A 16089-nucleotide genomic window follows, 5' to 3' on the forward strand; every position below is an offset into this window, starting at 1 on the left:
ACAGCTGAAAAAAAGTTTATTCTCATTGATGGTGAAAATGCAAATAAAAATGAGATATTTTTCTCTGATGAAATTTAAAAAAATATTTTATATCCTAATTCCCACATTTAGCAAAGGTTTGTGACTTAGGCAAGCTCACCAGGTGCTGTTGTGAGTGTGCATTTCTAGAGGACAGTTTAGCAGTTTACTTCAACACCCAAACTTCAATTTTTAGGAAAGTATCATAAGGAAATAGCCAGAAATGAAAACAAAACATGTATAAGGATGTTTATGAGGTTATCTATGATAGGAACAAGTGCCCAATGAGAAAGAATATTGTAGAGTGATTATGAATAATGTTTTTAAAGAATGTGTAATGTCAAAAAAAAATACAGTAAAGCTTGCCAAAAACATATCCGGAGATAACACAAATTCAGGCATAATGCTATTGGCTCCCATCCTCCTCAGCTTCCCTTCTCTAATAGGTGTGCACTAAAATCCTATTTTATAGGGTGTGGGGCGTGTAGGAGGATAGGCTAGGTAGGGAAACAATAGACATCCATTCTGGGGAAGGAGGGAAGTGGAGAGTTCTGCCCCAGTGTTCTCCTAGCTCCAAAAGATTCCAGAAATGGCCACTGATGTCCTGAAGTCCAGCCAACCCCTAATCCCACAATCATCTCCATCAAGATTTGGAGCAGATAAACAGCACCAGGTACACCACACTGAAGCCGTGAGCTGGGTGGATTTGCATCTTGCAGAGATCCTGGCTGGCCACCTGTACAGGCCAATCTGTTACCAGTCCAATGTCTGTGTGCCTGATGCTTCGAGAGGCCAAAACTTAAAATGTCTGAGTTTGGAGTAAGGCAAGGTTTATTGATTGGGAAAGTGCCAACTGAGAAGGTGGGAACTCTAGTAGTACCTCAAGTCCATCCTAAAAAAGGACAGAGTTCGGGCTTCTTTTAGGTCAAAGGGAGGGGAAATGGGAGGGGCAAGAGGTGACTGGCCACTGCAGACATCTGGGTGCCAGCAGGGGTCTGAGGAAGATGGTGCTACTTGATGTGAATATGGTTAGGAGGTTCCTGCAAATCTTTGATAAACAATACATACTTCCCTTATCTTCTCAAGCCTCAGGCAGAATTCCTCTAACGATTTGCATGTCTACATGCAAGAATAAGCAGAAGCTATTAGCCTGCAGGCCTGGAAACAAAGATGGAGTCAGAGAGGCCGAGCATTTCACTGTTACACCCCAGTTATGTCATTAAACTCAAAGTAACGTGACCTCAAATTTTGCGACTAACTTTTTATTTTCTATTGAGCAAAAAAAGCAAGATAGAAACTTCACATACATTTGTTCCAAATTCAGCAAACCAAACAAGCAAATTCTAAATATATAGATAAACAAAAAGAAAAAAACATTAAAAATTTATTATTAGAGGTGGTTACTTCTGGTGAGTGGGCTATGGGTAATTTTAATATTATACTTTTTGTTATTTTCCAAATTTTAAATATTGACATGTATTTGTATTACTCTTAAAATCTAAATAAAATATGTAAAAAAATATTGAGAGGAAATACATTTTTTTAATCCAGAGATCTACATACAAATATATGGCTCTCAATAGAGAAATCTTCTTCAACCTAGCTAATTAAGTTTAACTGGTCTTATTTTATGTCTTTATTTATTTAAATGAAAAAATTTTTAATTAGTTTCAGTGTACAAAGCAACATAATAGTTAGACATTTAAACTCCTCATAAAGTGATAACCCACCCCTCAAGCTACTACCCCTCTGACATCTTATACAGCTGTTACAATACCTTTGACTATCTTCCCTATGTTGTACTCCACATCTCGTGACTATATATACCTATATATTTAGTTATAGTTGACATTCAATATTACTCTCCCTCAGCTTCAGGTGTATAGCGCATTGGTCATGTATCTACACAGTCTACGACGTGATTCCCCTGATAAGTCCAGTGCCCATCTGGCACCTTATATGATCTTTATAACATTGTTGATTATATTCCCCATACTGTATTAACTATCAATTTATATTTCTTAATGCCTTCAACTTTTTCACCCTGACCCCAACCCCATTCCCATCTGTCACCTTGACAGATCTAGTACCTATCTGCCACCATACCTAGTTATTACAATATTGTTCACTGTATTCCTTATGCTGTACCCTACATCCTTATGACTACTGTATAACACCCAATTTGTTCTTCTTAATCCCTTCCCCTTTCACCTGTTCTTAGCTCCCCCTCCCATCTTAAAGAAGTCTCTCTAAGAGTCCTTGTAATATTGGTTTGGTGGTGAACTCCCTCAGCTTTTTCTCGTCTGGAAAGCTTTTTGTCTGTCCTCCAATTCTAAATGACAGCCTTGCTGAGTAGAGCAATCTTGGTTGTATGTTGTTGCTTTTCATCACTTGGAATATATCTTGCCACTCCCTTCTTGCCTGCAAAGTTTCTTTTGAGAAATCAGCTGACAGTTTTACGGGGGCTCCCTTGTAGATAACTAACTGCTTTTCTCTTGCTGCTTTTAAGATTTTCTCTTTGTGTTTAACCTTTGGCATTTTAATTATGATGAGTCTTGGTGTGGGCCTCTTTGGGTTTATCTTGTTTGGGACTCTCTGTGCTTCTTGGGCTTGTATGTCTATTTCCTTTACCAGGTTAGGGAAGTTTTCTATCATTGTTTCTTCAAATAGGTTTTCAATTCCTGGCTTTCTCTCTTTTCCTTCTGGTATCCCTATAATGTGAATGTTGGTATGCTTGATATTGTCCCAGAAGCCCCTTAAATTCTCCTCAATTTTTTGGATTCTTTTTTCTTTTTGTTGTTCCAGTTGGGTGTTTTCTGCCACCTTCTACATTGCTGGTTGGATCTTCTGCTTCATCTAATCTACTGTTGATTCCCTGTAACATATTCTTCATTTCCATTATTATATCTTTTATTTCTGACTGGTTCTTTTTCGTGGTTTCCATCTCCATTTTTATGAGATCATTGAGCATTCTTACAACCAGTGTTTGGAACTCTGTGTCTGATAGAATGCTTATCTCTGTTTCGCTTAGTTCTTTTTCTGGAGCTTTGTTCTGTTCTTTCATTTGGGACATGTTTTTTTGTCTCCCCATTTTTGCTGCTTTTCTGTTTGTTTCTATGTATTAGGTAGAGCTGCTATGTCTTCCGGTCTTAGTAGAGTGGCCTTATGTAGTAGGTGTGCTGTGGGGTTTAGTGGCGCCGTCTTCCTGGTTACCTGAGTCATGAGCTCCAGGTGAGTCCTTTGTGTGTGTTGTGTGTGCCCCCCTCTTGTAGTTGAGTTTTGGTTGATAATTGCATATTAGTGTGAGGGACTGATCCTTGGACTCATTGGTTGTGAGGACTGGCCTTGACTACAGTGGAAGAGTTGTTGTACAGGGGCTAATCCTACAGAGCAGGAGCTGCCTCAGCAGGACTCTGGTGCCTGCCCAATCTGCCCCTTGAGTGTGTTGTACTTGGAGATGGATAGGTGGTGCTCCAACTCATTTTGAAGCTGGTCACTGGGGGTGCCAGCCCCAGGACCACCTTGGAGGAGATCCACTGTAGGTCTACTTCAGCCACAGCCCGTGCCCCACCTGGGGCCACCTAGCAGGAGCCAGAAAGAAATCCACAGATGTCTGCCTCCCGTGCTGTGCTTAGAAGCGCCTTTGAGAAGCCAAGCCTCAAACCAAGACCCGCTGGCCCTAGTGCTGACTTAAGGCTGCTCATTCAGAGGTACAGGACATGATCAAGCCAGATGCTACTTATCTCGGTCCCATAAACCTTTGAGAGACCATAGGAAAGTGCAGCTTGAGTCAAGGCAAGCAGCCACTGAAAGCAGCCTGTGTGTGCCAGAAAGTTGGGGGAGACCAGGTCTCAAATCGCCAGGGCTGGGAGAGCAAACAGCAGAGACTCCGAAATGGCAGGTACCTGTGTTTGCATGCCAGGAAGGGGGAGAGCTCAACAAAGAAACAATGGCCTCCACCAGCTCCTCTGTCCAGGGAAAAGCTGCCTCTCCAGCCCCCGCGCCAAGCCAGACAACTCAATTCCCCACCATTTGTCCCTGCCACCTCTCCAGCTGCTGCCCCAGCGCTGGCGCTCAGAACAAGTGATTCCGTTGGTGGGTAAGTCTGCGTGTGGTCCCTTTAAGAGGAGCGCCTGTGAGTGCAGCTGCACTGTCTCACTCAGTCACAATCTCCGCTGTTTGTCACAACCAAAAATTATGGGAACTTCTCTCCCCAGCACTGAAACCCTGAGCTGGGGTGGGGCTGGTATCGCCCACTCCTTTAAGAGATGGGGGGGACCCCCACAACCGAAATAGCTCTCCTGATCTTTAGCTCATTCCACGTCTCTGCCCTTCCTACCAGTCTGGAGGTGGCTTCTTCTGCACCTACTTAGTTGAAAGGCTTCAGTTCAGCTTGATTTTAGGTGATTCTCAATAATGGTGGCTTTGTAGATTAGTTGTAATTTTGATGTGGTTGTGAGAGAAGGTAAATGCAGTGTTTACCTGCTGTGCCATCTTGGTTGTCCTCTGGTCTTATTTTAATGGCTGACTATTACAGAGTGCTTCTTTAGAGTGACATCTTAAAACTATATTGGATGAGATGTAAGCGGCATCTGCTTTAGATATTGTTGAGTGGAATCTTGAACAACCGTGTTGAGGGATTTAGGAAAGATTTCACAAAATCTGAAAATACGGTCCCTGTTTCTGGCTCATGTAACATTTCGTTAATTTACTATTGTGTGATATGTTGTAAATTATTTTGGCTTATACAAGTATTTAATCCAATTTTCCTGGCCACTAAAATTTCACTAATCTCTTCTAGCATAAGGAACCCTCTTGCTTTCAACTTAACATAAAATGAAAGATCTGGGAAAACAAAGGGACGTGGAAATAAGACTAAAAGTCAGAAGGGTTATGAAAAATACGCATACTTTCCCACTCTTCCCATTTCATTATTCCCAAGCAAAGGAACACTTGGGATCCACATGAAAATGGATGTTGCATTTGAGTGGCCTGGGGATTCCTTTCTGTGAGGTGGATGTGGGATTTCATTCACACTATAATTTAATCACCCCAGTTAGGCCTTGATTCAGCCTCCAGCCCAGGAGTGGAAGAGGAATCTTAAAAAGGTCCCTTAAAGGGAATGAGCCCACCCAACTTGGGCCTTCCTCTGAGACAAACTCTGTCCAACCTGAAGGCTCTTCCCTCACAGCCTTAAGGTGCTGCAGAGAAACAAATGAAGAAAATGATGCTTTGCCACGTGATTTCTCATTATTTTTTCTACAGCTCAATTTTACACTTTTCTTCATTTTTCCTGAGAGCTTTATATGTGTCTGCCATCTGGACTCCAGAGAATTGGTCTCATAGTTATCACAGGATGAACTTAGGCAAAACTATAATTTCTGTTCAAGAACCTGTACATGATGGAAGGAGGGTTCCTGAGTCGGAGTGGGTGATTCTGAGGCCCCCAGGGCTGGAGAAAGTTGGCTTTCCACACACTTGCCTTATGGGCGTCAGGAAAGGAAGGCCACAGAAAGTACTGATTTGTTAAGTGATTTAAATGATTTTATCTATTTGTACAACATTCAAAGAGTACAAACCAATATGTAATGAAAAAAGAGTCTTGCTTCTTCTGTGCCCTGCCCAGCCAGTTCTCCTCTTCGGTGGCAAGCACTGCTATCAATTTCTTATGGATCCCTTTGGAAATATTCTTTTTCTGTCTAGGTTTTTTTTGTTTTTTATTTTTTTAAATACAGACAGTGCCATACTATACACACTGTTCTGTACCTTACTTCTTTTCACTTAAGAATTTATCTTGGAGATTTTTCTTTGTAGTACATATTATGCTCTTTTCCTCTTTTAATGACTTAATATTTCATGATATGGATATACTATCATTTCTTTAACTGGGCCTCTACCTTTGAATAATTAGGTGATTTCCAATCCTTTACTGTTAAAACAGCGCTTCAACAAACCTTTAAATACACATCCTTTTGCATTTCTGCAGTATATCTGTAGGCTAAATTCTTAAAATTAGAATTGCTAGTTTTAAGGAGAGACACACTGTTAATATTAATAGATGTCAAATTCCTTTCCATAATCCCATGAGCATCGAGGATAGGGCCTCCTTTCTCACAACCTGGACAACACAATGGAGACGCCAAATTTAAATTCTAGTCAAAGAGATTAAGAGTTATTTTTTTTTCTTTCATTTCCTTAAGAAAAAAATCCCCAGGATGCTTAGAACTAAGATCCTACTACTCAATTTGCATCAGAAAATAGTCACAATTCACTTTACATTTGTTTTCTTACTTGCATGAAGCTTAAGACCTGAGAGAATTTCAGTAGAAGGAAAAAAGGAACAGTCAAAAACGCTCATTGTGGTTTTCTTCAAATACAGTCAGCACAAAGGAGTTTTTTTGACAGTGAGAGCTGAGAGGCTCTTATGGCCAGCAGGGGGCAGCACGTCCCCACAGAGAGTCAGGCTGCGACCTATGCTCCAGCCCAGCAACTTAGAACCAAGAATTCAATCAGAAACGCTAATTCATTTTGTTACCTTCACTGCCATTTCAAGACGGAAGCAGGTTGGAGTTTTTGCGTGCAGATCAAAGCATAGCTAAAAAAACAAAAACAAAAAACAAAAAAACCCAAAAGCATAAATGAAAATATTAACTGCCAGCCAAATCTAGGGTGGCATGGAATGAGGGAGACGAATATTGTGAACATAAATATGAATAGCACCATATTGTAGAATAGAATTTAAATGAAATATTTGATTATCCCAGCCACTATTTCTGCTATAAAGCACAGAAGGAACATCCTTTATTGGATTAATATGATCTTTCATATCCATTTTGCTGAGAGGTGCTAAAAATGTCAAATAATATCTTCTATTACCCTAGAAATAGGGTTTATTATTTTACCTTAAAAAGCAAATTAGCTTGCTCCCCTACTATTAGTCCATTCAACCAGCAAATATTGATTGAGTGTTAGGTGCAAAGGATATGGGGCAGAGAAGACAAGGCGTCTGCTCTAACTGACAAAGCAGAAAACACTTGGGACCTGGGTCAGGAAGCTTTGGTTCTAGCTTTAGGTGAGACACCATAAGTGGCTCTGTGGCCTTGGGCAAGTTATTTAACTTCTCTGTGCCTCAGAAATGAAAATTGAACTAATGCCATCTGCCTTACTGACCTTATTTATATGTGCACATATAAAATGCCACATGCAAGGATGTTTGAAAAAAAGAAGTGCTATCTTTACAAATGAAAGATTTTAAAAGCCCCACTAGAATGAACCTATCCTATACCCATAGAAGTAGCAGCTTAGTGAGTCCTTAGCATGTGCCAGGCACTCTGCTAAACATATACATTCTCTCAGTTAACATCATACCCCTGGGACGTAGGTATCACTAGCCCATTTTCCAGATGAGGAAATCAAGGTGTAGGGAGGTTCGGAAGCTTGCCTACAGTCAGACTGTTAGACGTGATGGAGCAGGATTCAAGTCCAGGTCTGACTCCAGAGTCCAGTACGATCTGTGCCAGTCTGGGTCTTTATTGTCCTCAGAGTTCTGCCCTTAAAAATAGTAGGTACTGTTTCCTTAATTTTACTCATAAGATAACTAGAATCAAAAAGTTAAGTCACATGATATCTCAAACGGCATTCTGAGCTAAGGATGAGGTAAGATGCCTTGGAGCTTCGGGGGGAGGAAGGTCATGCAGATGTTCACTAACTAGAAGTCTGCCCTGCCCTATATAGGTAGGTCATAAAATATATTTCTGATACAACTTTTATTATGGGCAAGTCCCCCCAATTTAAATTTTTTAAAGGAGAGGCGAAAGTTTCTCCTGGGCCCACAGGCTCTCGGTTGTCTCCAGCTCAAAACAAGCCACGTGCCAGAGTGGCACCTCTTGGGAAGGCCTGTTCTGAACCCCTTTACTTTCCACACATACAGCAATATATGGACACAATCAGTTTTAAGATTCGTTCATGAAATAATATCTCTATGAAAATGGAAATTGGCCATGTGTCTTAAGAAAAATTCTGGGATAACTGATGAGATTCACTATTTAATTACAAGGGAAGGGTTCAGGCAGGTTTCTTGAGTTTCATGCTATATAGGATATAGAACACGGTGGGATTTGCATAGAGAATGTCCCTAGCAGGGCTATGCCTCCAGCATACAGAATTGCCAAACCCTAGGCAACATCTCTTTTAGATGCCCAGAGTGAAGGGCTTTGCTTTGTGAATTATTGCAGTCTCATTAGCTGGTGGTGATGAGGTGGCTCACAAAGCATAGATCCCAAGGGCCTTACCCATTTTGGGTACTCTGGTGTTTGATATTTCATGAACCACACAGCCACAAAAAAGGCAAGTACCTTCTGGTTCCTGGGACCGTCAGTGCAGGAGCAAAAATCACTTGAGAGCTCCCAGTATGAGGCAGGCACTAACACTTTATATATAATAATTCTTTTAATTCATAACTAATTCACAAATGGTTCTATTATTTCCATTTCACAGATGTAGAAACTGAGGCCTTTTGTCTCAAGTAAAAGTGCACAACCAGGATTTGGACCCAGGCATTCTGGCTCCAGGGTGTGTATTCTTAACCCACCAGTTAGTCCATCTCAAACTAATAATAGCAGGAAGAGGAAAAGGAGGAGGAGGCAGAAGGGGAGGAGGAAAAGAACAAAAAGATGAAGGACAACATAAATGGAGCCTATGAATACCCCCATTTAGTTCAACAAGCAGCTTCAGGAGAACCTATTGTGGCCCTGCTTTGGAACTAGGCACTCCTGAGCCACAGACCCCTGTGCCCTGGCAGAGGAGTCGAGAAGCTGAATACAAACAGGTTATTTCTATACAATGTGATCACATGCACGACAGAAATTCCTGTGTTCCCAAGCAGACACTAAACGTGGAAAGTTACTGAGTTAAAGTGGCTGACCATTAAGGCACAGGCTGCTTCAGTCACAGACCAGCTACTGTGGATTCCATGACCACGCTGCTTCCATAAAACGAACCTTGTTTTTTTTTGTTTTTTTTTTTTTACACAAGGTTGTTCTGCAAAAGTGAAATTTAAACAAATTCACAACCTTATTTGTTCCCGTCTTTGTTGTTTGCTTTGAAGACCGGAAAAACCATAAGTATAAGGACTAAGTCCAATGCAAAATTAAACCAGAAATATTCCACCAGTAAAAGCACTTCTACCTTTGATGCTTGACAATTTTAACAATTGACGGTTGGAAACTATATTCCACTAAAACCTGCACAATGATGAGCAATCTCCTATTTGCTCCAGTTCACCAAATTGCCTAATGGCAGCTCTGGGAAAGTAAATACCTTATCCCGAACCGAAAGCTTTCTGCTCTTTAAAGGAATGACGAACAAGTGCGTTCAACAGACACCAAAGGAGCCTGTCCCCAGGAATTCCAGAGGGGCAGCGAATTCTAGAAAGACTGCCAGGGAGGTTCCTGCTCCCTGGGTGGCACCTGGGAGCAAAGCCCTTTGTGTGTGTGGGGTGGGGGGTCACCCGTCAGGGTGGGTATCACCTCCTAGGTCTCCTCCCCTGGCCGATGCGGAGAGGAGCGCCGGGTACCAAACCTCAGTGGTTTGCAGTGTCTAGGGAGCGGGTCCGCGCCCAGCGAGCGGCTCCCCACCTCTCGGGAAGATGCAGGCCCGGGACGCCCCACGGAGCTCACCCAGCCTGGCAAACGTGAGCTCAGAACACAAAGCGAGCGGCCGGGGGAAGGGGCGGGCGCCGCCGGCGCGGAGCCGAGCACACAGGTTACTCCGAGTCCGGGACGGCTTGCGGGCCCCGCAGACCAGCTCGGACCACGCGCGTGGAGGCGCCCCCTTCGCGTCGTCCGGCCCGGGGTACCCACAGACCCCGCACAGTCCCTCTTCCTCAGCGGCGGGGATCTGAGAAAACCCAGGCGGCCCCCCCTGACCCCGGCTCCGCCGCCCGGGACTGGAGGCTGAGACTTTTCTTTTGGGGGTAAGATGGCAGGTCCGGGGAAACAAAGGAAACTTGGGCCCGGCCCCGAGAGCAGCGTGTGTGGTTCGCGAGTTGGCCCCGGGTCCTGCGTGGGAGTCGCCGAGCGCCCGTGCCAGCCTGCACCCCGCCCGCTGGGGGCGACACAAAGCACCCTGCCGGGGGCCGAAAGCGCCCGGCCGCCCACCTGCCGTGACCACGCCGCCCGCGGGTCTTCTGGCCGGTGAGGCCCGGCTGGCGGCGGAGGACGGGGGCGCTAGGGCTCCGGGCGGGGCGGGGCGGGGCGCGAGTGGAGGCGGCCGGGCGAGCTGGGGGGGGTGAGGGGGGTGGGGGGGGTGAGGGGGGTGGGGAGGGTGGGGGGGGCGGCGGAGGAGAGGAGCCAGGGTGGGCGGGTGGAGTCACGTCACGGCTATTGTAGCTGCACCGGTATATAAGGTCCCGCCCGCCGGCCGCGCTCCCCACCTCGCCTGCGCCCGCCGGGAGCCAGCACTTCGTTCTACCCGCATCCAGTGAGACGCGCCGCGCTTCGTGCACCGACGGAGCGGACATGGGCAGAGCGATGATAACCAGGCTCGGATTGGGGCTGCTGCTTCTGGCACTGCTCCTACCCACGCAGGTGAGGCGCCGAGGCCTGGCGGGCTTGTGGGGCTGCCCCCGAGGGATTGGAGACCCCTCAGGGATGGGCTGCGGACCGGGACGTGGAGGGAATCGAGCGTAGTCTGACCTGGGGGAGGCTACTGCAGAGCCCACTTTACACTCCCTTGCGGGCTGTCCCCACTCCTCCCACGGCGCCGGGAACAATGCAGGTCCGCGAGTGGGCTGGGAAGACCCTGCCCCACCCCAGGTTCACGCCACCCCTTTTCAGGCAGCCTGGCGCTTTCGTCCAGGGGTCCGTGTCACAAGCGGGTAAGAGAAGGCGCTCCCCACGTATGGAGCGCCCGGAGACCTCAGACTCTTAGCGGCTGTCGTCCCTGGATACCCCGAGCTCCCCACTTCTCTCTAGGAGTGTTCTAGCCCCCAGCGCACCACACAAAGAGAGGAGGATCCCCTTCGTGGGGACGCCGCTCGCGACCATCTCCGCTCAGCTGGGTCGGGGATATCAAGGAACCCCGACTGTCTGGCACTATTAACCCTCTCCAGCCCTGTGTGGTTCGGGGCTGAAGCCTGGGCGGGGACCCTCTCCTGACCCTGCCCTCTCCTGGGTGCGACCCTACATGTCCGTCTCTTGTCACCTCGGAGACCAGTGTTAGAGTAGATTGGATCCATAGCTCTGGGCAGGAGGCGGGTAGGACGTTTAGGTCCTAAGTCCCCATAAGGCTTTGTCCTCGTTCCCTCCTTGCTCCCCCTCCCCCCATCCCCTATCCTTTATCCCGGGAACCGACTTTGCTCCAGCGCGGTTACTGGGAACTGCGCTGCCTGGCGGGTGGGTGCACGGCGGCCTGGAGGGAGGCCAGAGGCTGAGCCTGGGAGACCCGAGCGGGGGGTGGGGGATAGGGTGGCAAGAGAGGCTACTTCTCTCCAGCAGTTCGGTCTTGGAGGGCAGGGATGGCTCTCCACCGCCTTCAGTTGGGGCTTTCTGAGGAGTGTTTGAGCTTTTCCGAAAAGTTGAGTGCTCCGGGTCTTGGTCCCCAGACAGCCAGTCTCCGAGCTCACCTGGCAGCGCTGCCTGAGAGTGGAGCGCTCCTCGGCTTCCCCTCCGCCGGCGGGTAACTGTACCCTATTGTTGTCTTGCGGGTCGGCTGGGCTCCCGAGGCTTTCACAAGTCCTCAGTGGGGGAGGGGCGCGGCTTCATGAACCAACTGAATCCCCCCACTCCCACCCCAATCTCCTTCCCAATCAGATTTTTCCCCCCAACAGATTTTAAAAGGAAGGGTTTAGCGAAGCAAATCCAGTTTGGTAGGGAATTTTTTTGTTTAATGTCAATTTAATGTATCATTATTTGTAGTGGTGTAGAAGACCCTTACTCAGATTCTCCTTTTGATACACTGGTCCCTATTAAAGTCACCTGCTGCACTAAAACACTTTGTATAAATAAAAACAGATTACCTTCAGGCATCCCAAGGCAGATCTTGCCCCTAAACAGAACGCCCTGTTTTAAATAATTTCCCATAATAGAAATGCTTTCCTTTTAGTTCAGAGTACTATTTTCTGGTAGTACAAGCTTAATCTTGCACACAGTAGGTGCCCAATAAATATATTTGACTTGATCAGGATTTTTTTTTCCAATTAGTCTATTTTGGATTTGTACATTTCTTTAGTCAATGTTTGCTTAATGACCTGTGGGTTTCACAGACAAAAGGAGCTGGTGCTACTGTAGAATGGTTTTATCTTTGGATTAGCAGGCAGCCAAATGTACATGTGGCCCAGACCTGCTTGGTGCCACATTCTCCGTCCTGCCTGTAATTAGAAGCCGTTGTAAACCCTCCCTTGCAGCGAGAGCTGAAATCTTCCATCTGCCTTTGTTCCGTGACAAAGGAGAGATTATCACGTGCCCCACTGGACTGTGCATTTGTGACTTGAAAAATCAGTGTAGTGAATGATGCCACTCAGGCACTGGGACACACTAGGGGGACGTTAGTTTTTGGCCACAGCATTAGGCTTAGTGACCAGGCAGGGAGGCTACTGCGGGTGAAAACTTAACATTAAACCCCCTTGCTGTCTTCTGTGAAGTCATTCCGACTTCTTTGTGTTTTTGGTGAAATTTTGCTGTAAGGCTAGGGCTCATTATACTTCAATTTAAAACAAATATTGTGGCCATTTTTTGAGAAGGGTTATAATTTCAAGATTTCAAGGGAGCAGATACTCCATGTCCCTTAAGTTAAAACCAAGGTGCTGTTAAATGGGTATGTGAAAGTTACCTGGCACATCTAGTAGAGACAGTGACTCAATTCTAGTACCATAACTCAAACTACTAGTATTTTGAAATCCAAATTATTTGTGCACTTTAAGATCTCCCCCTACCTGAGAAAACAGGAATACCATGTTTTTTGCAATGCAATAAGTCAGTATAGTCACAGAAACTGGATTAGTGAACTTGGTCCTTTATTATTTTATAATGAATTAAAAATAAAGTCATACTCTTGGGAGTTATAGTCATTGAAGAACATTTTTGTTTTTGGTTGTTGCTCCTTGCGGTCATTTGGCATCTCTAGGTAGGTTATTTTGAAATTAAGAATGATCTTGGTGGGACGAAGCAACAATTCAGAATTAAACGATGTGGGTAAGGGAATGGGAAAAGAGCAATCTAAGAACTTACCTTATCTTAATTGCATATTAAGTACATGTGGAGGCAGCTGTGACAAGCGGAAATTTATCAGTGTAATGTTTTATATATTTTAGATTTATTCAAATCAAACAGCTGCTGTATCACCTTCAAGTAACCCCACCCACAATACCTCCACTACTGCAAGCCCAGCGAATGCCACCACCAAAGCAAGTGACGCTGCTCTGCAGTCAACAGCCAGTCTCTTCGTGATCTCGTTCTCCCTCCTACACCTCTACTGTTAAGAGACTCAGACCAAGAAATAGCTGTACTTCCCCATCTTCTAAACCCAACCCAAATGGCATCTAGACATCCAGTGTGATAAGGAAAAACAGGTCTTCATTGAATCTGCTAATTCCACACCTTGTTTTATTGACACAGAAAATGTTGAGGATCTCAGATTTCATTGGTTTGAAGAGCATGGGCAGGGCTTGACTAGATGATTGCCAATATTAAATCTGCTGGAGTTTCATGTACAAGATGAAGAGAGACACATCCAAAATTAGTTAAGAGATAATTTCCTTAAATGTGGCGTAAGAAGTATGGACACATAAAAAAGTACCCTGAAAATGAATAGATTTTTATCTTATCTAGAGATAAAGAATGGGATTTGGAACAGATTCAGTTTTCATTTGGTTCATTAAAGCTATAGGACCATAAACAGTAAGGTAATGCAAAAAGCTTCCATGATTCTATTTATATGTACATTAGAAGGGACTCCTGGGTGTTCCAGTAAATCCTCCGTGTATTGTTTCACAGTACTAATTTAATGCCGATGTAACTCTGGATCAAGTTTTACACTGTTAAGCGATCGCTGTTCTCTTAGGAACTGAACTCTTTCCTTTGAGACTTAGGATTGGACCTTGCATTTGACCTTGTGTAGTAATTGACATGTGCCAGAGCAATGATGGCTTGGAACCTTCCCCAAACCCAAGCATAATGAGTACATTGTGCTTATATACTTATCACTTATTTCTTTTCAAGAGCGCTGGGTTCATTTAGCTAAATTAATTCCAAAGAGTAGAAATACACTGACCTCAACTAACTTCAAAGTGCTTTTTATTTCTGCATACGTTGGATACATTTTACAATTTAAAAAATAGTATGTTATGAAGGTAAAATAGACAAATCTTGAAAAGGCCAATAAGTGAAGGAGCCAAAATTGTAAATCAGGTATTTGGGAAGTGAAGACTGGAAGCTTACTTAAATTCAAAAAAACTTTTATACTCTTTCTGTATATACTTTTTTTTTAAAAAAAAACTATGAATCAGAATAGCGACATTTGGAACACTTTCTGTTATCGTTCAATATTTTTAGATAGAACCTGATCCTAAGCCTAATGTGGACTTGATTTTGGAAAGTAAATCTTTTCACAACTGCCTTGATGCACAGAAATCTTTTTAAAAATAGACACTCCCTCAAGTCTTTTGTTCGCATGGTCACACACTGATGCTTAGATGTTCCAATATCTAATATGGCCACAGTAGTCTTGATAACCAAAATCATTTTTTTTCCCCATCTTTAGAAACCTACATAGGAACATCATATCCAACAGATCTCAAGCTACTGTGTGTGTGAATGAACATTCCCTTTTGTTTCATACCTGAATGCTGTACATCTATTTTGGATTGTATATTGTGTTTGTGTATTTATGCTTTGATTCATAGTAACTTCTCATGTTATGGAATTGATTTGCATTGAACACAAACTGTAAATAAAAAATGTCATGAAAGAGCAATCCATTGTAGTTTTTTACTGACTTTAATCACAGGACATGGTAGAACTAAGAGACTTTCTAACAGACATCTTCCTTACCTCCATCATGTAGTAGCAACCCAATTTCCCTTTCTCCTGGGTTGTCAGGTTCATTCACTGTAACTGGTATAGTAACTCCCTACTTTGTTGATTCAGGCTTGAGCTCAGAGTGGTTGGGTAGCAAGCTTCACTTTGAGTTCAGTGGAATTTCTGTCTTCTGGTGGAAGCATTCCTCCTTTTGGAACTAAGACTCTAGACCAGCAGAACATAAGGTATCAAGGATAGAAAGTAAAATTTTTGCTAGTGGACAACTATAGGGGTAATAGTGAGTGGTGCCACTCCCATCTTCATTCCTGGACCTGTGAATCCTGACTACGAGAGAAACAGCACCATAGTTAGAGCGCAGATAGCCTGGAATGAAATGCCTTAGGGCTGCAGGGTATTGGCATCTAGCTGGAGCTGTAACTTGCCTTTTCAAAAGGCCACTCTTAGGTCATGCCATGTGCTTCAGGATGGTGAGGGATGTGGTAAGAATAGTGAATTCCATGGGCATGGGCCCATTGCCACACATAGGCTAAGTTCCTTGAGCAGAAGCAATGTGTGGGTCACCATGATGGTAGGTAGTTAAGTCAATAGATGATAGTTTTGGCAGAAGTATTGCACCAAGGAAGGCAAGTACATATCCAGAAGTGTCTGAGAGTAAGAACAAAATTCTGCCCCTTCCGTGATGGAAATGTAACATTTCATCTGGTTGATCACCCTCACGAATGGTGCCATATAGGGAACTCAATGTTGGTCTCTAGTTCCCCAGATTGGGCACTCACCAGTGGCCAGGTCAGATTTAGTACAAGTCCATGTTGCTTGGCCCACCCCTTCCACCATGACCACTTTATTCGTGAGCTCCTTGGGTGGTGATGGATGATCAGAGAAAGCAGCTGACTGGTATTCACAGAATGGGCTATCTTACCCACTTGATTCTTAAAATCCTGCTCTGTTGAAATCATGTTTTGGTAAGCATTCACATGGGACACAATATCTTCACATTCTTTTCCCACTCAAAGAGTTCTATCCATATGCCTCTTCC

The 16089-nt window shown here is 44.4% G+C and overlaps 1 protein-coding gene across 2 annotated transcripts; it reads left to right on the top strand.

Annotated features, from left to right (window-relative positions):
* Positions 1 to 9737: 9737 nt before the first annotated feature.
* Positions 9738 to 14987, top strand: CD24 (CD24 molecule). Of its 2 annotated transcripts, XM_081044839.1 has the most exons (4): positions 9738 to 9991; positions 10407 to 10604; positions 11621 to 11694; positions 13328 to 14987. In XM_081044839.1, the coding sequence occupies exons 2-4, from the start codon at positions 10536 to 10538 to the stop codon at positions 13461 to 13463; spliced, it is 279 nt and encodes a 92-aa protein (XP_080900965.1). In that variant the 5' UTR covers positions 9738 to 9991; positions 10407 to 10535; the 3' UTR covers positions 13464 to 14987. The 2 variants fall into 2 exon arrangements, with proteins under 2 accessions (XP_080900965.1, XP_080900966.1); XM_081044840.1 differs by lacking the exon at positions 11621 to 11694 and having other exon boundaries at positions 9777 to 9991; positions 10424 to 10604; positions 13328 to 14986.
* The last annotated feature ends 1102 nt before the right edge of the window (positions 14988 to 16089 follow it).

Source organism: Rhinolophus hipposideros (assembly GCF_964194185.1).
Source record: "Rhinolophus hipposideros genome assembly, chromosome: 3".
Taxonomy (NCBI): Eukaryota; Metazoa; Chordata; class Mammalia; order Chiroptera; family Rhinolophidae; genus Rhinolophus; species Rhinolophus hipposideros.